Genomic DNA, 25867 nt, shown 5'->3' with positions numbered 1-25867 from the left:
GTTATTCTCTGATAAAGTCAGACATACCAGATTTGACAAATCCGATGCTCTGACAAGGGATTCTGCTCTAAGGGTATGTTCATACGCCCTATTTACGGACGTAATTCGAATTACGCCTCGAATTACGTCCGAAAATACGGCTCCAAAGCTCCGGTAAACATCTGCCCATTGAAAGCAATGGGTCTTACGATGTTCTGTGCACACCGGCTGTTTTTTTATGCACCGCTGTCAAAAGACTGGCGCGTAAAAAGACGCCCGTGTCAAAGAAGTGCATTTCACTTCTTGAGACGTAATTGGAGCAGTTTTTCATTGGCTCCATTGAAAAACAGCTCCAATTACGTCCGTAATTGCCGCCTCGAAAAACGCGAGTACGAGCAATTACGTCTGAAATTCAGGAGCTGTTTTCTCCTGAAAACAGCTCCGTAATTTCAGCCGTAACGGACATGCCCGTTTGAACATACCCTTACAGTGAGCCCCTGACATAACTGTAGTGACGTCAAGAATTCCCTCCAGGAGCGGAATCCGCGGCCAGAGTGTTGCCGATGCTCTGGCTGGGGATTCTGCTCCTAGAGGGATCCCCAATGGCACTATCTAGAGGGGGGTTAGCGCTATCTACAGGCATGGTGGCGCTATCTTCGAGGTGGGTGTGGCATTATCTACATGGACACTGTGGCACTATATGGGCATCATCTACATGGGCACTGTGGTACTATGTGGGCACTGGCACTTAATATGTAGGCGCTGTGGCACTGTCTATAGTGGGCACTGTGGCACTATGTTTGTGGGCACTGTGGCACTATGTGGGCACTGTGGTGGTATGTGGGCACTGGCACAATCTATGTGGGCACTCTCTATAGTGGGCACTGTGGCACTATCTAAATGGGCATTGTGACACTATGGGGCCTTATGCTGTATGGGGGCATCTGTAAGGGCATTGTACTATATGGAGGCAACTGTGGGGGCATTATACAGTATGGGGCAGATATGGGGCATTATACTGTATGGAGTCCTCTCTGTGGGTATTATACTGTATGGGGGCATCTGAGTTGGCTTTATACTGTATGGGGGCATTATACTTTGCGGGGGCAGCTATTTGGCATTATACTGTTTGGGAGGCACTATGGGCTATTATACTGTGTGGGGGCATTATACTGTGGGGAGGCACTATAGGAGCATGATACTGTGTGGGCTGAACAGGGTGTCTATGGGCAGGGATAGAGGGGGGGGAAAAAAGGAAAAACATTTGCCATTGTTGCTCCGCACGCCGTCTCTCTTTACGATACTTGAAAGTTGGGAGGTATGCTATTACCAGCAGCACACACTGAATGCATTTCACTTCTCTAGAACCTGTGGGAAGTTGGGCAGTGGATCCCATGGAATTGCACAGTATGTACTAGGGGTAGCCCTGGGATTGCACAGTATGTTACTAGGGGTACCCCTGGGATTGCACAGTATGTTACTAGGGGATCCCCTGGGATTGCACAATATGTTACTAGGGGTACCCCTGGGATTGCACAGTATGTACTAGGGGATCCCCTGGGATTGCACAGTATGTTACTAGGGGTACCCCTGTGATTGCACAGTATGTACTAGGGGATCCCCTGGGATTGCACAGTATGTTACTAGGGGATCCCCTGGGATTGCACAGTATGTTACTAGGGTTACTTCTGGGATTGCACAGTATGTACTAGGGGTAGCCCTGGGATTGCATAGTATGTTATTAGGGGTACCCCTGGGATTGCACAGTAGGTTACTAGGGGATCCCCTGGGATTGCACAGTATGTTACTAGGGGTACCCCTGAGATTGCACAGTATGTACTAGGGGATCCCCTGGGATTGCACAGTATGTTACTGGAGGTACTCCTTGGATTGCACAGTATGTTACTAGGGGTACTACTGGGATTGCACAGTTTCTTACTAGGGGTACCCCTGGGATTGCACAGTATGTACTAGGAGATCCCCTGGGATTGCACAGTATGTTACTAGGGGTACTCCTGGGATTGCACAGTATGTTACTAGGGGTACTCCTGGGATTGCACTGCACAGTATGTTACTAGGGGTACTCCTGGGATTGCACAGTATGTACTAGGGGTGCCCCTGGGATTGCACAATATGTTACTGGGGGTACCCCTGGGATTGCACAGTATGTTACTAGGGGTACTCCTGGGATTACACAGTATATAATAGAGGTACTCCTGGGATTGCACAGTATGTACTAGGGGTACTCCTGGGATTGCACAGTATGTACTAGGGGTACCCCTGGGATTGCACAGTATGTTACTGGGAGTACTCCTGGGATTGCACAGTATATACTAGGAGTACTCCTGGGATTGCACAGTATGTACTAGGGGTACCGCTGGGATTGCACAGTATGTTACTGGGAGTACTCCTGGGATTGCACAGTATGTACTAGGGGTACCCCTGGGATTGCACAGTATGTTACTGGGGGTACTCCTAGGATTGCACAGTATGTACTAGGGGTGCCCCTGGGATTGCACAGTATGTTACTGGGGGTACTCCTGGGATTACACAGTATATACTAGAGGTACTCCTGGGATTGCAGTGTGTAACTCCTCTGCAGCACACTGAGCGGGAAGACACTGCTGAACTTTGTAACAAGTCAGATAAAGAGGAAGAAAGTGAGTTCCGCTTCCTTGAGCAGCAGAGCAGAAAGTGACAGTAGTCCTGAGTACATGTGCTGCTGCTGCCCTGCCATCCTCTGACTGACCTGACACCACTGACAGTGCCTGCAGCACCTTCCCTCGCATCCCTCAGCCTCCATCCCTTGTCCCCTTCCCTCCCCCTCCTCTCCAGCCGTCCCTCCCCTCAGCCGCAGCGCTGCCAGTTGCCCCCGATGAACGGTTTGATGGAACCCCCTCGGAGATTCACCAAAAGCCTCCGGAAGCCGGGGACCGCGGCAGAGATCAGGCAGAGCGCCTCCAAGGCAGTGAGCAGGGAGCAGCGCAGCCGGGTGAGTGCTGGCAGAGGCTCGGGGCTCCCCGGGACACTGCACCTAATGTCATGTTCCGTGCTGTTCTGCACTGCAGTCATCTCTGTTTTTCAATGGGATTGTTTGACAGTGACGATATGGTCATCTACTCATGCATGTGTTATTATTATCCTGAAAAATAGTTTGTGACCAACAAAGTAAATGCTTGATTGACATGTACATTTGGTTTTCTACAATTTGCTAGTTAGTTCAGGAAGAGATGGCTGCCAGACCCCACTGACACCACTTATCCAAGGAAAGTGTCTGCTCCCTGTGTTAAAAACTTGGCCAAACATGTTTCAATATTCGAATTGGTGTTCAGAATTGAAAAATTAGTAAAAAGTTTTTACAGCCACTTGTTTCCTCCCGCTATAATGTTCCATCAATACTGACATCATGAGGTAGCGATGGGATGCTTTGATCGAAATGACCTTAGCGAAACGTCATTGTGTACAGCTGGTCGTGAATAAGGACCAGGGGTCATCAGGGTTTGGTTGTGTGGGAATGGCAAATAATCAGTAAGGTAAATATATTGCAATTTGTTTTATTTCTAATTTTAGTTATGTTGTAAATCCTGGAAAACACCTTTTATACCAATCAAAGGTCTTTCCGGTAATCTGACCATGTAGGAGATCGGAATCTCCCATTCTTTCATTTTCATCGAATAAAGAGGACCTGTCATCTCTCCTGATGTGATTACTTTAGTAAATACTTGTATTCTACATGACATACCAATTCTGGAACATATTTTCTTAGAACTCTGCATTGTCATTCCTCTGTTATTCCTCCTGGAAATGTATAGATATATTGACAACTAGGCGTTACAATTGCCCTTGTCAAAAGGGGTGTGTCTCTACACAGTCTCACTCTGTCAGCACTGATTGGACAGTGTTTGTCTATGTAAGGACACACCCACAACTTGTAACACCCAGTTGTCAATTTATTCATACATTTCTAGGGAGAATAACGGAGGAACAGCATAACATAGAGTTTTAAGTGAACATTCCCCATGGGGGATACAATTATTTACCAAGGCAGGCATGTCAGGAAAGGTGTCCTGTGTAAAGGGGCTGTCTCAAAAAAACAACCACTGTACATAGCCCTCATAGAGCGTATGGCTATTATAGAGGGGGTCATCTGCTTGCCCCCCTCCATGAGCCAGGACAGAGTGCCACTATGTAAGAGCAGCTCCCACTCTGGCAGACCTCGGCCATTCATTTGAATGGCCGCCGTGTAATGTTTTAATTAATGGCCAGCGATAACAACAGAATACCGGTAGATAGAGAAGACAGACGCACGGGAGTCACTACTTACCAAGGAATTGTCTTGTGAGATAACCCCTTTTAACAACTACATTCAGTGACAAATGTATGTTGCACAATGTGCAAGTTTATGGGGGAATCTGCCATTTTAATGTCCAAAAAAATGTCTGTAGTGATATCTCCATTTTCTCACATATATCCTGTTCTGAGAAGCTCCAGACACACAAATAAATGATATTAGCTGCTGCACTTCTCCTTTAAAGTGGCTTTCCCCATCAGAGACATTTATGACATAAGCCTTAGGATATGTCATAAATGTCAGGTAGATGCGGGTCCCACCTCTGGGACCAGCACCAATCTCTAGAACGGGGCCCCCTAAACCCCGTTCTACCGCTCTGTGTTGTGTCCGAATCGTGTGATTTCCAACCATAAATTATTAGCTGGGCTACGCTGTTTCCGTAAGTCCCATAGAACTGAATGGCAGTTACAGAAACAGTGTACTGTAGCTCGCATGCTACTCTGCTTCCGTAACGGACATTCACTACTATGTGAGTTACGAAAACAGCGTATCTCAGCCAGCTACACTGATTCTGTAATTCATGGTCGGAAATCACACGCTTCAGCCACAACACAGCAGTAGAACGTGGTTTAGGGGGCCCTGTTCTAGAGATAGGTGCAGGTCCCAGAGGTGGGACCCGCATCTATCTGACATTTATGATATATCCTGTGGATATGTCATAAATGTCTCTGATGGGAAAAACCCCTTTAAGGTCATGACCACATGTGCTGATGGGCTTTGGGCTCATGACCTATATAATACAATGAGGTTACTCGCCGGAAGATGCTTGTTCTTAGTTACGCTTAGTACTACTGTGAGTGCAAAAGGGAAATGATGTTTTCTTATCATGTTGTACCACAAGTCAGTAATGTTAGTCCTGGATTCTGGTTGCTGTCCTATTTATACCCCGGCCACTTATATTTAACTGCAAGTTACTGTAATATTATAACACAACAACTTTAAAATATCAAGGGAACTTGTACTAAAGGTGATTCCATGGACTGAAATACAGATGTAGCAATCTTTAACTTGGCTCGTAACGTGTTAAATACACTGGCAGGAAACCCTTGTGCAATATCACGCTGTAGAAAGTTGTCAGAGTCAAGTTTAAGGGACCTCTTAGACAGGCCGACATGACCGTGTAAACGAGTGCTGACCAACGAGACACGTTGTTCGGTTCTTGTTTACTCCTATCACATGGAGCTATTTCGTTACTACGATCGCTCGCTCGTCCTCATACATTTCTATCATGTCGGCAGCAGAGATCTCCCTATGTGTTGTCCCTACCGACAACTAAATAAGATTTCTTGCAGCATAAACGACACAATCAGCCGAAGAACGAGCGTTTGCTTGTTCATCGGCCGATTATTTTGCTGTTTACACCGAGCAGTGATCGGGAACATGAACGCTCGTTTGCCCAATAATTGGCCTGTATTAAACTGTCTTAACTTAGCTACATCTGTACATTAGGCTCAGATGACTGCGGATGCGGTGGCGGTGCACTATTAAAACTTCCATTGACTTTAGTATAAGTCAACCCAAAAAGTTGGGTGCCAGGTAGCAAATTGGTATTTACATTGTTTACAAGCCCTGGTGTCACTTGTCCATGCAGTCTACTATGTGCAAAATGACAAAAATGTGCTCTCCACAGCAGTCTATGGGTATGTTCACACGGCCTATTTACGGACGTAATTCGGGCGTTTTTGCCCCGAATTACGTCTGAAAATAGCGCCTCAATAGCGCTGACAAACATCTGCCCATTGAAAGCAATGGGCAGACGTTTGTCTGTTCACACGAGGCGTATATTTACGTGCCGCTGTCAAATGACGGCGCGTAAATAGACGCCCGCGTAGAAGAAGTGACCTGTCACTTCTTTGGCCGTAATTGGAGCCGCTATTCATTGACTCCAATGAATAGCAGCGCTAATTACGGCCGTAATTGACGCGGCGTTCAAGCGCCTGCACATGCCGGTACGGCTGAATTTACAGGGATGTTTTCAGGCTGAAACATCCCCGTAATTTCAGCCGTTACGGACCCCCGCCGTGTGAACATACCCTAACTAGAACATTTTGTTCGTAAAGAAATACAGATGTAGCAGAGCTTAAACGGGTCTTCCCATCTTGGACATATATAGCATATCCACAGGATATGCCTTAAATGTCAGATAGATGTGGGTCTCGCACCTCTGTATAACGGGGCCCCCTAAACCCCGTTCTACCGTTCTCGGCTCTCACTGCCTCCCAGCCACTTTCTGATTAGATGGTTGGAAGTTACGAAAACAGCAAAGCTCACTGAGCTACGCTGTTTCCGTAACTCCCATATAAGTGAACGTCAGTTACGGAAGCAGCGTAGCATGCGAGCCGCATCTATCTGACATTTATGGCATATCCTGTGCATATGCCATAAATGTCCAAGATGGGCAAACCCCTTTCATTTACCATTTAAATGTATGAGGAAAAATCTTTTATTCTTTGATGAGTAGTGCTAATGCTGAACATTCAAACACAGTCCTATGTAAAAGTAGAAATTGCACAGTATGAAACAACAATGGGTTAAGTTGTGATCTTGAAAAATGTGTGAAAACATAGATATACTATGGTCGTGATGGAACTGCAAGTACCCTTCTATATTACATGCCATAAGTAAGCAGAAAGAGAAGCTACTCCTATGGATCACACCGGCTTTATAGTCAGCAAATCTAGCACATTTGTAATTTACACTGTCTGGCCTAAAGTATGTGGACGCCTGACCATCACACCTACATGTGCTCGTTGGACATCCCATTTCAAAACATGGGTGTTAATATGGAGTTGGTCCCGCCTTTGTGCCTATAACAGCCTCCACTCTTCCAGGAACGCTTTCTACAAGATTGTGGAGTGTGTTTGTTGTGCCTATTCAAAGACTATAGAGCATTTGTAAGAAACTGATGTTGGATGAGAAGGTCTGGCTCACAATCGGCAATCCAATACACCCCAAAGGTGTTGGATTAAACATCAAACCATGTCTTCATAGACCTCGCTTTGTTCGCAGAGGCGCAGTCATACTGGAACAGGAAAGGACCTTCCCAAACTGCTCCCACAAAGTTGGATGAATATAATGGTCCAAAATGTTTTTGTATGCTGTAGCATGAAGATTTCTCTCACTTCACTAAAACTAAGGGACCAAAGCCAACCCCTGAAAAACAACCCCATAGAATTATTGCTCCTCCAGCAAACTTTACAATCACAGTAGGCACTGCATTTTGGTACAGATGTAGCAAGCCTTATCTTGACTCTGATAACATGTTGCAGCATGAGCTGATTGAAAAGTTATTAAAAAACTGAAGTTAGCATACAGGAGGTAGCCTTCTCCTGGTATCCACCAAATCCAGATCCATTCATTAATTTATTCTTTAGACCTTATTCACATGGCAGGGATAGTCGGCAAGGGCAGTGGCACTACCTGCAAGGGGGCTGTGTGGTACTACCTACAAGGGGTCTGTGTTGTACTACCTACAAGGGGGCTGTATGGCACTATCTACAGGGGGCACTATGGCACCATCTACAGGGGGCTGTGTGGCAATATCTACAGAGGGCACTGTGTGGCATTATCTACAGAGGGCAGTGTGTGGCATTATCTACAGAGGGCAGTGTGTGGCATTATCTACAGAGGGAATTGTGGGGCATTATCTACAGAGGGCAGTGTGTGGCATTACCTACAGAGGGTAGTGTATGGCATCTACAGAGGGAAGTGTTTGGCCATATCTACAGGGGTCAGTATGTGGCATTACCTACAGAGGGAAGTGTGTGGCATTATCTACAGAGGGCAGTGTGTGGCATTATCTACAGGGAGCAGTGTGTGGCATTATCTACAGGGAGCAGTGTGTGGCATTATCTACATAGGGCAGTGTGTGTGGCATTATCTAAAGAGGGCAGTGTGTGGCATTACCTACAGAGGGCATTGTGTGGCATTATCTACAGAGGGCATTGTGTGGCATTACCTACAGAGGGTAGTGTGTGGCATTATCTAGAGAGAGAAGTGTGTGGCATTATCTACAGAGGGCAGTGTGTGGCATTACCTACAGAGGGCATTGTGTGGCATTACCTACAGAGGGCAGTGTGTGGCATTAATAAAAACGGATGTTAAATTCGGCCATTAACATCGCCCGGAACGGAAACGGAAAGGATACAAAACGGCAGAGAAAAACTGACCAAAACGGACAATTTTATCGACTTGCACTCGGAGACTGTCGTGTGAATAGAGCTAAAGGTCTCATTCAGATGAGCGTATAAGTCGTCCGTGTGATGGCCGTTAAAACAACGGCCATCACACGAACACATGTATTTCAATGGTGCCATTCACATGACCATTGTTTCAACGGAGTGTGTGAAGGGTGATAACGTGTTCCGCACGGGTGCACCTCGGATGTGAAAAACAGTCGTTTTCATGTCCGAGGTTGCCCACGCCCATGTGAATGTAGCGTTAGACTGCCAGGTAGTGAAACGTGATTTATTACTCCAGAGAACAAGTTTCCATGGCTCCAGGGACCAGCTTTACACCACTCCATCCAATGTTTTCCATTGCACATGGTGACCTTAGGCTTGTGTGTAGCTGTTGATCAAGGAAACCCATTTCATAAATCTTCCGATGTACAGTTCTTGTGCTGTTGTCACTTCCAGAGGCAGTTTGTGAGTGATGCATCACATAATAGGCGACTTTTACGTGCCCCGCGCATCAGCACGTGTGGCCTTAGTTTGTGTGTTTGCATGGTCTACTGCTTCGTGGCTGAGCTACAGTTACTCCTAGATGCTTCCACTTCACAATTTTAGCACTTACAGTTAACAGGTGCAGATCTGGCAGATCAGAAGTTTTATGAACTGACTTGTGGTAAAGGTGGCATTCTATGACAGTGCCACATTTAGAGTTCTTTAGTACAACCCATACTACTACCAGTATTTGTCTATGGGGATTACATGACTGTGTGCTTGATTTGATTCACCTGTTCGAAATGGGTATAGCTGAAACACCTGAACTCAATAGTTAGGAGGGGTGTCCACATACTTTTGGCAATATAGTGTATCTTAATTACTTTTTTGTGTTTGGGCTTATTTTTTATTTATTTTTTATTTTGTGCAATGTAAAAAACACAAAAACCTTCTGTCATTACCTGGAAGCCGTCATTCAAATGTTCATGTGTTAATGTGCTGAGTTACAGGGTGTATTAAGAAACACAGGACATAATTACAGTATAATATAGGCAAGATCTGTTAGCAGCAGCTTGTTAACACTCTCCAAGTGACATGTTTTTTATTCTATTATCCAGATGATACAAAAAAGATCGGCACTGCTTTGGCTCTTGAAGCACTATGAGTCCCAGTAATAAACAGAAGCATGTATTTAAACAGATTAAATTAAATCCACAGGTGGTACTCAGTGGTGAAAAGTATAAATACAACAATATTGGTATAGAAAATCCACTGCACTCAATATTAAGTCGAAATATTCATTTATTATTGCGGCAAGACAGGTAAAAGCAGTGTGTATGTGGAGCTTTTGTCAAGGAAGCGTGGATACACGCGAAAACTGCCGTAGGCTTGAGCTCCACATCCACACTGCCAGTGGTGCACACAGACAGATGAGGGCCCCTGTGCAAAAACGGTATATGGGCCCCTTGCTCTCCAATATTTCAGTATAAGTCACCACCAGTGGCGGATTAAGTGTACCATGGGCCCTGGGCTGTTGACACAACGTGGGCCCCCTCACACACAATTCAAACCCCCAACCTGCTGACACTGTACCCGTCAGTGCCACTGACCTGACGGATACAGGTTTTAGCACTAGATACAGATGCTCTGTATTCAGGATATAAAGCAGCTGTATCTCAAAAAGTAAAAATCAGTTTTAATAAAAAGTATTTCGAAAAGTGCACCAATCACACTGATACACTGTTTTAATAATAATAATAATAATAATAATAATAATAATAACAATAATAATAAAAAAAATTGTAACACTTCTCTTTAAAGTGTTACTAAACTTTTAACAAACTTTTGACATGTCATAGTGATATGTCTTAACTTTTAAATCAGTGGGGGGTCCGAGCACTGGAACCCCCACCGATCGCTAAAGTGAAGCCGCAGAAATGCACAATTGAATGCTGCGCCGCTTTGATTCTGATCGCCATTCTTCGGAGTGTTGTACGTCCGTACACCGCTTGCTCGGCTCTCCAAGAAAAGCAGATCAGAAACAAAGAGGCACAGCGGTCACCTGAGTGCTTCTCCCACTTTGTTTGAGCGATCCATGGGGGTCTCAGTGCTCGGACCCCCACCGATCAAAACTTCTGACATATCACTATGGCATGTCAGAAGTTTTTTAGAAGTTTAGTTACACTTTAAAGGGGTTTTCCCGTGAGGGAAATATATGACATTTCCTGTGGATCCTGTCAAATAGATGCGAGTCCCACCTTTGGGACCTGCACCTATCTCTAGAGCCGGGCTCCCTAAACCCCGTTCTACCTCTTTCTGCTATCGCTGCCTCCCGGCCACTTCCTGACCATGGACTTTCCGTAACTCTCCGTAACTTTCCGTAACTCTCGTAGTAGTGAATGGCAGTTAGGGAACTAGCGTAGAATGCGAGCTATGCTGTTTCCGTAACTACCATTCAGATCTATGGGACTTACGGAAACAGTGTAGCTCAGCGTGATACGCTGTTTTCGGAAGTGCCGACCATGAAGTCAGGAAGTGGCCAGGAGGTAGCGAGAGCAAAAAGAGGTAGAACGGGGTTTATAGTCCCCCTGTAGATTGTGTCCCACATAAAGCCTCCCCTGTAGATTGTGCCCCACATATAGCCCCCTGTAGATGGCACTCTACATATAGTGCACCCTGTATATAGTGCCCTACATCTAGTCCCCTGTAGATTGTGTCCCACATAAAGCCTCCCCTGTAGCTTTTGCCCCACATATAGCCCCCTGTAGATGGCGCTCTACATATAGTGCCCCCTGTATATAGTTCCCTACATCTAGTCCCCTGTAGATTGTGTCCCACATAAAGCCTTCCCTGTAGATTGTGCCCCACATATAGCCCCCTGTAGATGGTGCTCTACATATAGCGCCCCCTGTATATAGTGCCCTACATATAGTCCCCCTGTAGATTGTGTCCCACATAAAGCCTCCCCTGTAGATTGTGCCCCACAAATAGCCCCCTGTAGATGGCACTCTACATATAGCGCACCCTGTATATATAGTGCCCACTTCTGTAGATAATGCCACTCACACTTTTTAGTTGAAAACAACAAACTTTACATACTCACCGTGATCCCGTTCCTGTGCCGTCCTGTGTCAATGCAGACCTGCTGCTCTCTTCTGAGCAGTTCTGCTGGGGCTGAGTGCCGCAAGCGGCGCGATGACGCCATTGCGCCGCTTGTGTCATTGAAAGGCGCTCATTGGCATTCCAGATTGACATGCCCCGTCAATCAGCTCCCTTCAACAATGGAAGCGGTTCGATGACGCTAGCGTCGTTCATTGGCAGGGCAGAATGACTTGCCCCGCCAGTCAGCGCCTTTCAAGAAGTTGAAAGGCGCTGATTGGTGGGGCAACTCATTCTGCCCTGCCAATCAGTATCATTGTAAGGCGCTGAAAGGTCGGGCATGGAACGTACCTGCCCATTCAGCGCTTATGCATGTAATTGTACCTGCGTTCTATAGACGCAGGTACAATTGGTGCAGGAGGGAGTGGCGGCGGCTGGTTTCAGTTGCACCGCCGTCCCCCTCAGTGAGGCAGCAGGCCGGAGGGTACGCCCCTATTCCCTCCCAGCCTACCCCTCCTCCCCATTAGCAGCGCTAGCGCGCTAGAATGCTGCTTTTTTAATATGATGTGCGGTTTGGGAGGCCATGGGCCCCCTGCGTGCTATGGCCTCAGGCCGGTCGCCCAAACCGCCCATATGATGATCCGCCACTGATCACCCCTTATGTCTCTCTAACAATCTATCAGTAATTGTTAGCCATTAAATTCATCATCTCAGGCATTTACATACAATGTAACAGACAGAAGCGGCACAGGTTGCACCAATGGTATGTCCGCCCCTGCACACTGCTTTTACCTGTCTTGCCGCAACAATAAATGAATAATGTGACTGATGACTGGTGAGTGCCGTGGATTTTCTCTACCAATATTGATGTTTTTTATTCTATACAAAGTAAAAATAAACAAAACTGTAACAACAAACAAAGGAAATGAATATACAATAAAGGGTGCGTTCACATCAGCGTTTGTTTCTGCTGAGTGGTTCCGTCTGAGATTTCCGTCGGGTTGACCCCTCAGTGGAAAGGCAAACGGAAACCCCAGCTTCTGTTTCCCTCACCATTGAACTCAATGGTGACGGAAACCTAGCTAATGGTTTCCGTCTGTCACCGTTGTGACAGGGTTCCGTCACTTTGACGGAATCAATAGCGCAGTCGACTGCGCTATTGATTCCGTCCAAAACAATGGAACCCTGTCACAACGGTGACAGACGGAAACCAATAGCTAGGTTTCCGTCACCATTGAGTTCAATGGTGAGGGAAACAGAAGCTGAGGTTACCATTTGCATTTACGTTGAGGAGTTAACCCGACGGAACCCCTCAACGGAAGGGCAACGGTAATGTGAACAGGCCCAAAGCAGCACTTTTCTTCCCAACAAACGATGGATACCTTGGTGGAACTCGATGAACACCATTATCGGTCACAGGATCTGGTACTGCGTCCTGGTTACCATTTTAGATGTAAACCAGGACACAGATGTTAACAGAGCCTAACCCTTACAGACGCAATTTCTGATGTAATCTAATGAATTAAATTAAAATGCAAACATGTATTTGTGCATACAATTTTTTATTTAAATCAGTATGGGCCTGGATGTTAAAAGTCACATTCACATTTATTAATAGCTTGTAATTTAGCCTTTTAACCTTCCCTAGAAGCAGTATAATCAGTGTCCTTGGGAATATTGTCAGTATGTGAAGGACAGATTCCCATGTCACTATAGCCATTCCCTTGTGTACACTGCAGGAAACAGATTTTCTGTTAGTATATAAGCAAAGATATTTCAGAAATGTTTTTGCAGGGTCACATGAACCAGAAATATTTAAACACACACATATATTTTGAAGTGTATGAATAATAATATGTATAATGTGCTCCCTGGCTGTAACTGAAAGAGAAGAGCAGAAAAACAATGTGTGGAAGGTAAGTGTCGTCCAGAATTGTGTTTGGACGGGAGGGGACTGTTGCTGCTACTGTATGGGAAATTTGTGTCTGACACTATAGTGTGGCTTGCAATGTATGGTGGGGGCATTGTGGATTGCACTGTACTGATTTGTCCTTCCTAACCTTTCCTCATATCTCAACATATTCTGAGATGTGTGGTGTGAGATGAGCAGCATTAAAAAAAAACATGATTTTGCGATACTCTGTCACGAGATGTCTATGCTATATTTTTCTATGTGTGAACACCCAGTGGTTGTGATGTAGATTGCAGTCTGTCAAGTGTTTATACTAGCATGTTACAATATTTTGTCAAATTTACTTAATGACAAATTGGGAGTCCTTAACTAAATTCAAGCAAAGTTAAGGGTAGATAAATTTGTATGTAGCACTTTGTGGCTGGCCAGTTATGCTACTACAAGACTGTGGGTCAAATATCTTTTTTTTCTTGCTAGCCTAAAATATATGTGTTGTATCCCTCACAGGGATCTCAGCATGTAAAAATCCCTTTGAAGGTTACTACATACATTAAAATATGTGAAACTATATGCGTACATAATTCTACGATAAACGTATTCCTATCCTACATAAAACATTCATGCTTACATACATTCTCATAATTATTTGTATAACGCCTGACTGGTCATTGTCTGTGACATATTTATTAAAATACCACACAATGACTATTGTTGTCTATACTGTCATAAAACAAGCATAAATTCTGACTAAACACTAAAACACTAAACCTGACTTGCTGTGCCTGTGCGCCAGACTAATAAGCCACAAAATGTAAAATAGTCTTGCGTGTCCTAAGCAGCATCAAAAAATATTTCAGCTGTTTGAAACATATTGACCAGGTGAAATGCAACACTATTTCAGGACCCTCTCGCCTAAGCTTTAGGGCATGGCCAGACGTGGCGTATTTCTGCCGACACTGTCCGCATCAATGCCGCACATAATCTGCGTTGCAGATTCTGTTGCGGCTTTGCCTAAAATGTGCAGGAAATTGATGCGGACTAGCCGTTGCGTATTCAGGTGAAGAGTACACCCTGCTGTCTTTTAAAACATTTCATCTCAGTCTGGCTATAGACCTCGAAACACATAGGTCCAGCCAGAATGATGAAATATCCTGTTTGTAAAACCAATCCGCAACACACATTACATCTGCGGATTTCATTGCGGAATTTTGAATCTCCATTGAAGTCAATAGAGAAATTCTGCAATAAGTCCGCAACAAGTCCGCTACACGTCCGCAACAGCCAGTGTATGCTGCGGACACCAAATTCCGCACCGCAGCCTATGGTCCGCAGCTGAGTTTTCCGCCACATGTGCACGAACCTCACTAAAAAGTTGTGTAAATCAATGGAGAAAATGTCCGCTGCGGATTTCCGCAGCGGACGGTCTGCAGCGGAATTCCAGAGCAATTCCACCACGTCTTTACATGCCCTTAGCCTACGTTCACACAGGTACACAGCGTAAAGGTACACATGGTATCCGCCCTAGCGGCCGCAGGGAATTCCGGACGAAAAAACGCACCAAATTGTGGTGCTGTTTTTCGTCCAGAATGTCTGCTGCGGAAACTGCACGTAAAAAAAAAAACAAAAAAAAAACATACTTGTCCTCTGAGGTCCTGCAGATATAACGTTCTAGCTTTATTCTATACGTTTTTAGATTACGGCAATACCAAATATGTATAGTTTTTTTTTTAGGTTTTATTACTTTTCCACAAAAAATCCTTTTAACCCCTCCTGAACATTTGCCTTATATATACTGAGATCGCTTCATAAGTATGTAAAATGAAACAGCCAACACTTCACTACAATGATCGGGATTTCCCTCGTTTAGCCCCTTGATGACGTTGTCAATAGCAACTGCGGCATCTAAGCCCTTAGAAAGTTTGGGGCGGTCCCCTCTGACGTCTCATTACCCCCACCCTGAGACGCAAAGTAAGTTGTTAATACAACCTGGGGGCCTAATGTACCCCAAAATGGTACCAACAAAAACTACAGCTTCCCCCCCAAAAAAACAAGCCCTCACACCGCTTAATTGATGGAAAAATAAAAAAGTTATGGCACTCAGAATATGGCGACAAGAAATAAAATAGTTTTTAACAATTCGTTTTTTCCTTGTAAAAACGAGTAAAACACAACTATAGAAATTTGGTTTCGCCATAATCGCTTTGACCCGCAGAATGGAGTTAACATGTCGTTTTTACTGCTTGGTAAGCGCCGTAGGAAACCAAAAACACAATTTCACCCCACAAAGAATTTTTATCTAGTTATATGGTACTTTTTTTTTTTTTTTTTTAAATCAGCTCAAGTTTATTAATCAAATAACAACAGCTTTACAGGTCATCATTTAAATGCAAGAAATTGATTACATTAGAGACCCAGCATGTATTTCCAACACAACAAATACAACCGTACAAAACTTCCCCCTCCCCCCCTCGCCACCCCTCAGCCGTCCATATGTCTATGGTACTTTAAATGGTGCCGTGAAAAACTACAACTCGTCCTGCAAAAAAACAAGCTATATTGATGAAATAATTGAGAAGTTATGACTTTTGGAGGGTGGGTAGGGAAAAGGAAGGGGTTAAAAGAAAATAATTTGTTTTTGCGTCGCTGCATTCAAAGAGCCATAGCAGTCTTATTCTTTTTGTACGGCATTCACCATGCGGCTTAAATAACGTGTTAACTTTATTGTTCAGGTGGTTACAATCACGTCAATACCAGATAGATAGATAGATAGATAGATAGATAGATAGATAGATAGATAGATAGATAGATAGATAGATAGATAGATAGATAGATAGATAGATAGATTTTTAGTCCAACTAGGGAACTTCATAATGCAATCTTTTGATCCCTTCTATACTTAATATACCAAAGAATTATTGCCTGTCAGTGTGAAACTGACAGGCAACCTATTAGGCCGTAAGTTCCCGACTGCTATGGCAACCCATTGGCAAATCGCAGATCGGTGACAGAGGGAATCCCCTCCCCCTGTCAAATCTCTTAAATACCATGGTCATTATTCACCACAGCATTTAAGGGGTTACACAGCTGGGACGCCCATTTTGTGGCCACTAACCGCTACTATTAATGCACATGATTCTGCGTTAAGGGGTTAATAAACCGTTATCTTCATGTAAATTGTAATGGTTGCTTACTTTCAGAATTTGCAAAGAATTGTGTTGTTCTAATATGTCTCTAGGCACATTTCTGTGAAATATGTAAGACCTATATTGTATGAACTGTGCATTGTTAGTACCTTAGTGTAAGGTCTCGTGCACGGAGCCTTTTCTGAGGCCCAAGAAGACCCTGCCGCTCCCTCATATGGTGCCATAGATATGCCACCTAGAGTTACAACCAGGATATTACATGTGCATAGAAGATAGTCCTCGTGTGCTTCTATTAAAGCTTTATTTCCTTATGTTCCTACATATTAATTCATTTTCTGATAAACTTTCTAAGGGTCCTAGAATCTCTTTCCATTTCGCTCTAGGCAGACATCTTTGTGACATCTGCTTGAAATTCTTGAGCTGGTCAAGTCTTTAGCATTTTCGTTTAGAAATGTCCTATTTCCTAAACAGGAGATGAAGTAAGACTTGATTTATTACATACAGATGACAGAAATCTATGTGTAACAGTAGAGCAAGTGTTTGATGGTGAGATGTGAGGAATGTGCTAATCGTAGACCCTCAAGAAGACAGTATTTACAGCTCCTTATTTTTAGGTCCCGCAGAACACATTGAGGTTTACATAGAATTCATTATATGCAGCCAGTTAATGTTGCAGAACAAATGAAGAGCTGCCTGGTGCTTCTGTTGGTGATAATAGCTGATGTGTTAGTGCGGGGGTGTCTCTAGCAGCAAAACCCCCTGCGACTAGCACAATGTTGTGGGACTTATCAAATAAATAGCGCTATTTAAACCAGAGAGCCCCTTTAGCGTTCCCAATAATTTTGGTGTTTAATTTCTGATGGCCAATGCCTTCAGTTGGCTTTGGTTAGCGCTGGTTCTGTCAGGTTTTCTTTGTTTTTTCTTGTCTTATCTGATTTTATCCTGAAGTGGCATCCTTTTTTTGCTATATTATCATTCTTCCTATTTCCTGAGTGCAAGGGACCTCATACAGGCCTATATGTCATACAGCTGCAATGTATTGTAAACTTCTGCTCACGGGTTCAGTATAAGTAGCATATGATGAAGTGGTGGTCACCCAGACAGAAAGTGTACTGGTTGCCAGGCAGTCAGCAGTACCACACCACGTGGAATACATTCATGATGACAACGGAAAGAATAAATGTATTCTAGAAAGGTATGTATTACTAAATACACTATGTATATGTAGCTACTGCAGAGGAGAAAGGGTTTTATTATGAGAACCAAAGAATTTTATGTGTCACTTTAAAAAAAAGTGTTAAAGTGGTAAAAGTAACTTTTTGTGGAAAGCTTTTTACATTGGTCGCTGTGTCTTTCAGATACATTTTTATGGTTTGCGTTACACATAAATACAAAGTTGTGGATGACCTGTGATGTAAAAGCATGTGTTATCCAGACGCATATGAAATGAGTTTTACTCACGCATGATCCTGATCATTTATCAAGGACACTGTCAACCAGACTTCTTCTTATATGTTCCGTGATAGCTTGTATGTGTAAAGAGTTTTTCGTGAATGAAGATCTTCCCTTAATATCAAAGTCTGTTCCCTATTTTACACAAAATCGCTACCTCCTCCTGCTGCTTCTGGTACTGGTGTCCGTCCAAAGAAAACAAATCCACTTCTCTGGCTACATTTGTTGCTGGAAAGTAAATTTTTTATTTTCTTTTGATGCCTTGCGACTGGGAGTGGGATGGACATGACAACCTTATGGATCACACTTCAAATTGTGTAGTGTTCATTTTGTATTGGGCAGAATAATGCTTTGATGTGAAAACAGTTTTAAAATGAAGGCTTTTTCCCCTTTTTTGTGACTTCTGTAATGGCAGGAAGGGGGTGAAGGGAAAGTGAGCCCTAATCTACCCACCGCCCTGTCCCTGCCTACTTGCAACGACCCGCCCTAGGCGACGGGGTACAACTGGGCGGCGGTCCCTACGCTGTCTAAGTGCACGGGAGAACAAACAGGGAACACGCAAGGGAAGGGGCCGTAGCCCACGGAACGCCGCGAGGAAACGGAGCGGTGAAGAGTTGTCAGGACCAGGATGAAGTGGAGTATACCCAAGTGAGCACGGAGGAGGAAGCAAGCCGGAGGCAAAGCAAAGCGGGTTAAGCAGAACAGCAGCAAGGCAGAAGCACGGCAGAAGCAGGCTGGAGCAAGCAGCAGTGGGGCCAGGAATCCAAAAGAATTACAAGCACTGAGGAGGAGAACACAGCAGGTAATAAAGGACAGGGGGCGGAGCTAACTCCGACTGACCAGGCCGCGATAGGCTCTCCCACTCCTGAGCCTGCCACCCTGGTTGGTGGGAGATGGTGTCAGTCGAACAGGTCTGGCCTCAGGTGTGGATTGATTAATCCCAGGAGTATACCTAGACGTAGTACCTGGCAGATCCCTAACAACTTCATGATCTATTCTCTTTTTTGAGAGTATATTAAATCTAGTAGGTCAAATGGGGCTGTTAGCATTAGGCCCTCATTCAAGGAACAGTCTACACAGCATCAGACTGGATTTGGGCCCACCAGCAGGGTTGCCAGCCATCAATAATTTCTTGGACAGTCCGGAAAAAATGGGGGCTTATTTCCAGTGTTCTAAAAAAATTTTTTTTATGTGTCTGTGATTTTTGGAGGAGCTTGTACAGATTATTGGATTTATAATTATTATATTTTTAGAGGTCACAGTACATGCTGCTAATATGTTTCTATTAGTAATCTAATCTATAGACATATCTTACCTTATAATCTTCATGATTCATTATAGTTTTCTCAATTGTCTGTAAAAATGTTAGCTGTCTGTGATTTTTGGATAAATTGGCCTGAAAAAAGCTTCTGAGGGCCTGCCCTCCATCTATACAGCATACGTTTGGATTTCCGTTCATCTGTTCCGTCAGAGGAACAGATGAACCGAAAGACAAACTGAAAGTATCGTTTCCATTTGCAATACCAGTGATTTTTTGTCAGTCTATTTCAGTTTGCCTCCATTCCACTAGGTTTTAGTTTTTTTCATGGAAACAACAGCGTAGTTGGCTGCGCTATTTTTTCATTGAAAAAAAAACAGGTTCTACGATACTTTCCGTTTGGCTTTCCGTTCATCTGTCCCTCTGACGGAACAGATGAACGGAAATCCAAACGAAAGTTCAGAACTAAGGACTATAGGTTTAGAAAGTATAGTTTGTAACTGGATTGAGAATTGGCTCAAGGACCGTATCCAGAGAGTTGTGGTCAATGATTCCTACTCTGAATGGTCCCCGGTTATAAGTGGTGTACCCCAGGGTTCAGTGCTGGGACCACTATTATCCAACTTATTTATTAATGATATAGAAGATGGGATTAATAGCACTATTTCTATTTTTGCAGATGACACCAAGCTATGTAATATAGTTCAGACTATGGAAGATGTTTGTGAATGGCAGGCAGTTTTAAACAAACTAAGTGTTTGGGCGTCCACTTGGCAGATGAAGTTTAATGTAGATAAATGTAAAGTTATGCACCTGGGTACAAACAACCTCCATGCATCATATGTCCTAGGGGGCGCTACACTAGGGGAGTCACTTGTTGAGAAGGATCTGGGTGTACTTGTAAATCATAAACTCAATAACAGCATGCAGTGTCAATCAGCTGCTTCAAAGGCCAGCAAGATATTGTCGTGTATTAAAAGAGGCATGGACTCGCGGGACAGGGATGTAATATTACCACTTTACAAAGCATTAGTGAGGCTTCATCTAGAATATGCAGTCCAGTTCTTGGCTCCAGTTCATAGTTTGGATGCCCTGGAGTTGGAAAAAATACAAAGAAGAGCAATGAAGCTAATAAGGGCATGGAGAATCTAAGTTATGAGGAAAGATTAAAAGAATTAAGCCTATTTAGCCTTGAAAAAAGACGACTAAGGGGGAACATGATTAATTTATATAAATATATTAATAGCACATACAAAATATATGGTGAAATCCCGTTCCATGTAAAACACCCTCAAAAAACAAGGGGGCACTCCCTCCGTCTGGAGAAAAAAAGGTTCAAGCTGCAGAGGCGACAAGTCTTCTTTACTGTGAGAACGGTGAATTTATGGAATAGCCTACCGCAGGAGCTGGTCACAGCAGGGACAGTAGATGGCTTTAAAAAAGGGTTAGATAATTTCCTAGAACAAAAAAATATTAGCTCCTATGTGTAGAAATTTTTTCCCATCCCTTGGTTGAACTTGATGGACATGTGTCTTTTTTTCAACCGTACAAACTATGTAACTGATGTGAACAAACCCTTATTTGTGAATCAACTCTTAAGATGTAGACCTCAGTGGCAAATAATCTGCTCCAAACCTTTGGTACTCTGGTGGGCCAGTCTGACCTTGAGTATACAGATTTTCATGGAGCCTGCTGTCAACATGGGTTCGTCTAAATGAACAACCCCTTTAGTAGCAAGTGGCAGAAACCTATTATTAGATATAAAAGGAATAAGTCCCCGCGCTCTCACAGTCAGGACAATCAGTTCAGCAGTTAACCCTTTCATAGCTCAAGCTTTTTTCTTTGCAGGTCCTGGTTTCTTGGCTGTTGGTATCAGGGTGTAGGTATATTGCAAAAAAAAAAAAGTAGTATCTTGTCAAGTGAGAAGTCTGCGAGCATTACAAATGTATTCTGGCAGATTTTCTATGTGTGCTGGACCATTTCTAATAAATAACAGAGCTAAAAGCTGTGACTTGGATGGGAATTTAGAACATCTAGAATCATTACAAACACCAGGAATTACTATAAAGATGGCAAATCCATCATTTGGCTAAAGACATGATCATTAATCTCTGGCTTTATGATGCAGTAACCTTCCATGCTGCAATGGCCGTATTGTTCAATCTGTTTTACACCATTACCATGACAGATTTAGTGACAGTAAAGCACTTCTTTCTTGCATTTAAGTCTCAAAGTGACAGCTAAGTCTTATTCAGTGGGTAGAGTGATATAATAATGATACCATTGCTTTGTGCTGCTGCACGGTTTACATATAGTGCCCGATTACCTCCTCCCAACATGTATATCAGCTTTTCCATTTTCTAAAACCCTTGTTCCTCCAACTTCTTGTATGCTCCCAGCTGGATATGACCAGGTTCACATGAGGACGTTGGGTAGTATTTCCTAAGCAAAATTCAATCACAAATTGCGCCATAAAATGGAAGGGCAGAATTCTCTATTTTTGTGTCACATCGTGTAACTGTGCCCCATGTTCCATCTGAAACTCCTGTACCAATCGTATAATGACAGCAATTGGATTCCATTGACAGTATAACATTTATGGGGTGATTTGTTGCCAGTTTCACCAGTCACAACATTTTATTGCTCCGCTCACAAAACTGCTAAGTTCACATCTCATTTTTACTGTACGTCTGATGTGCACGTTTTGACATGAAAAAACAGTATGAAAATGTGTACCGCAGCGTGAACATTGATTTCTATGGTCATGACGAATTCCCTAATGGTGTCGTTTGTGCAAATGTTTTGAGTGCTTACGTTTTATCCTTTTTTTTTTCCCCATGTCCTGATAAGTGTAGTCTACTATCCCAAAACGTATACCACACATATACGTTATTATTTGTACTTAAGTAATGGACAACGTATGCCATCATAAACCCTACGTTTGCATACGTAAAACATATAGGTTTTTGTCACCAAATATGGGAAATCTTGACTTTACAAAGTTTGATTTAGCAGAAAGAACAAAAAAAGTATACGTTTTTAGAAGTAAGAACGGACACAAACATATAAAAACGTATATGACGTATATTACAAAAAACGTAAGCGTATGTTACAAATGCATACGTTTTTGTATTTTTAAAAATGTATATGTCGTCGTATACCACAAACGTGTGCACAAAACGAGATGTCAACTTAGCCTAAGACAAACGCAACTTTTATAATTGAACAGTGGAACATGAGCCCTGAAAAATCCTATTTTTGGGGTTTATTTGTTTTTGCATAAATTATTTTTTACTAGAAATAACACAAAGAAGAGTTATGCATTCAGCTTGTCAAAGGAAGCAGAACCAAGATCTCATAAAATATAAGCTGCTGTACAATCAGATTTCTCCATCCAGATTGGACCCTTCTGAACCATAATTTTAAGGACTTTTAGACCCTGGTTTGTATCATATTAAATAATATCAAGAATGTAAAATTATAGCAAAATTGTGTTTGTGAAATACTTGGACAGTACGGTGGTAAATAATAAGAATATGGAGTCTTGCTCTGCTCTGTAAGTGATGGCCTACTTGACAGCAGGACTGCATATAATCAATTATTTCTGTTATCTCTGTGTTTGGGCATTACTAGGCAATGCCCTTGGTCTCAATCTGGATTTGGTCATAATTTAGCTCTGTCTGGTTGAATAGGGTGGAGTACTGTTCATGGGCCTATACTTACTTCAGGCCTGGATTACTCAGGTGCTGGTTATACTGTTTCTGGCATGTGCTAAACTATTTCCACATGCTAGTTGGGGACTCTATTCTTGTCTATTGTCTGTTTGCTTGTTGGTCCTCTGAGAGATCTAGCTTTTGTGTAGTAGTTTTAAGTGTATCCTGGGATCAGTAGGTCCTCTGGTTTGTTTGACTGTCTTGTAAAATTGGTCTGCGGCCAAGCTGTTGTCTTATCCTGCTGTTGGATAGTATTCAGATAGGGTCAGTGAGTGCTGTTAATTCTTGTCCACTGTCTATTTGTCTGTTAACTGCTTGCATGCTATTCATCTGCCATCCACTTTAATTATGCATCATCTCCATCTTCTACTACCTTCTGTGTTTGCTTCTGCTTGAGTTACTTGTGCCTTTTGTTTACTGTCGGCGTTGAAGCGTGCTTCACCCATGTGATGGCGATTGCCTGGTGTTTCGGTCTTGTCACCACCGGCAGCGTAACAGCACATTACAATAGGACTGTATTGAGCCACAAAATGTCTTGGGTAACAGTCAAGCAATAATTTCTCAGAAAAAATTAAGAGATGGGTTAGATTAGTGAAACTCTTAATTGATTTCAAAGTTGCCCATTTTAGATAGCATGAAAATTGCACTATGCCACACAGTCATCTTTGGTGAAAGTAATGGTTGGCAGAGTGGCTGCCAGTCAGCTTATCTTATAGAAGACAGGAAGACACAGTCTCAAATAGGGCCGTCCTTAGCCATTTTGGGGTCGAGGGCAAGGGTTAATTTTGCCCTCCCCCTGCACGTCACAAAATCGTCAATTTCGTAAGAATTCTACGATACAGCATAGGCAAAGACAGAAATATATGAATGCCATAAAACGTTACCATTCACTGTGATCTGTTAAAGAATAAACCAGTAAATAAAGTTTCAAATAAACAGTGTGGGCCCCCAATTACTCCACCAGTCCCAGTTCTACACAGCCTGGACTAATTTCCACTAGAACAGGTGGACGAACAGCATATTTTAGGGAAAACCAGCAACCAGGTTGGCCGGTATAGCACTAGTTGAAGATTTGTGTGGGTGATTCCATTGATTTATGAGTTTCATGAACACAGGATAGGCTTAGATACAGACCCTTAGCAGACAGTATCACACATGATAGGCTTCAATACAGGAACCTCGCAGACTGTATCCATCCATATATTTACCCTCCCTGCTCCTGAATCAGGTCCTCTTCACCTGCAGGCGCAGCACTGGGTCTTGACACTATTCAGCATCAGGACGTTATGTGCAACGCGCATACAGCGTCCTGACTTTTAACGGCGTCAGCACTCAGCGCTCCGCCTGGAGCTGAAGGGGACCCGATTCAGGAGCAGGGAGGGTAAGTATATGGGGATGTCACTGTAGTAACGGGTTCGTCTAGTTTACTACATGGCGTGGACAGTGGCAAGTGCAGGGCCCCGGTTCCTTTCTTGACCGGGCACGGGCGAATTACAGACGTTTTTACATACATTAGTATGGTTTTATGTAATAAATAAATTTTCATATGCAAATGTGACAGAGTTGATTTTTATCAATGCAGAAGAGTTTAAATTGTAATTGGTGTAATGTGTGGAAACATCATGATGTGTTGCTGCACATAGACCTACTTAGTTATCTTGACTTAGCAACTTCTGAAACTGCTCAAAAGAAAAAGTTAAATGACAAATTCCGCTCTACCACATCTGTATACATACATTGTAAATCGAATTGCATTCACAACCATAGCTTCCTATGGACTTGTTGTCTAAATGCAGTTTGCATATTGGGAAACAAGGTCATTAAACGCCTACTTGCCTTGGGCTAGAAGTGACGTGTGAACCCGTTTTCCTTGACCACAGGACATGAAGTAAATAGATTGATAGAGACACATGCTGCACAGCAGTGTGTTTGGATGTGGACAGTGAAAAGAAATCATTTACATTTCATATAATGCCATGGAAATGAAATGTATTGGATGTTAGTATTATATTCAGGCTAAAAAACAGATGTATAGCTTTCATTTTTGTTTTATAGGATACATTAGAAATGCTGCAAATTATAGTATATCAGTATAAATATGAAAATATGACCAGATGTATTATTTATGGGATAGTTTAATTAATTCGATTTTATTTAACCAAGTATGCAGCCATTTGGGTAAAAGTCACTGTCTTATAAAAGACTATTTCCCCCTGGAAAAAAAAAAAATGATAAGTGTATATATATATATATATATATATATATATATATATATATATATATATATATATATATACATACAGTGAAGGAAATAAGTATTTTATCCCTTGCTGATTTTGTAAGTTTGCCCACTGTCAAAGACATGAACAGTCTAGAATTTTTAGGATAGGTTAATTTTACCAGTGAGAGATAGGTTATATTTTAAAAAAAACAGAAAATAACATTGTCAAAATTATATATATTAACTGTCCACTGTTATAACTGGAGCTTACCCATGCAGCAAAGAGAGTCTGGATGGCCGCCATGCCTGCACAGCGGCCTTACTATTACTCCTTCAAAGGTAAAACTTTAAAAGCAGCCGGAGTCCTTGGCTGCTTATCTCCGCTCGGGAAATCTACGTCGCTGGAGCTTCACTGGGGTAGCCTCAGTGACTAAACTGTCCATATATGGAACCCCGGGCCCTGGATAGTTACATTATTGGGGCTACCCCAGGGTTGCTAAAGTGACGTAGCTTCCTCATATGGAGATACGCAGCTAGGGACTCCAGATGCTTTAAAGATATCTAAAGGCCGGATGC

The 25867-nt window shown here is 43.0% G+C and overlaps 1 protein-coding gene across 2 annotated transcripts in view; it reads left to right on the top strand.

Annotated features, from left to right (window-relative positions):
• The first annotated feature begins 2723 nt into the window (after positions 1-2723).
• DOCK10 (dedicator of cytokinesis 10) overlaps positions 2724-25867 on the top strand; it is a 320008-nt gene continuing 296864 nt past the window's right edge. Inside the window, exon 1 of one of the 2 annotated variants that reach the window (XM_075861478.1) lies at positions 2724-2971. In XM_075861478.1, the coding sequence (XP_075717593.1) occupies positions 2855-2971 (117 nt within the window). In that variant the 5' untranslated portion in view covers positions 2724-2854. Of the gene's footprint in view, positions 2972-13424; positions 13509-25867 lie in introns of those variants that run through there. The other variant, XM_075861480.1, reaches the window with a different exon arrangement.

Source organism: Rhinoderma darwinii, chromosome 4 (genome assembly GCF_050947455.1).
Source record: "Rhinoderma darwinii isolate aRhiDar2 chromosome 4, aRhiDar2.hap1, whole genome shotgun sequence".
NCBI classification, from domain to species: Eukaryota; Metazoa; Chordata; class Amphibia; order Anura; family Rhinodermatidae; genus Rhinoderma; species Rhinoderma darwinii.
The sequence above is the reverse complement of the archived record's forward strand: the minus strand, read 5'-3'. Positions and strand labels throughout refer to the sequence as shown.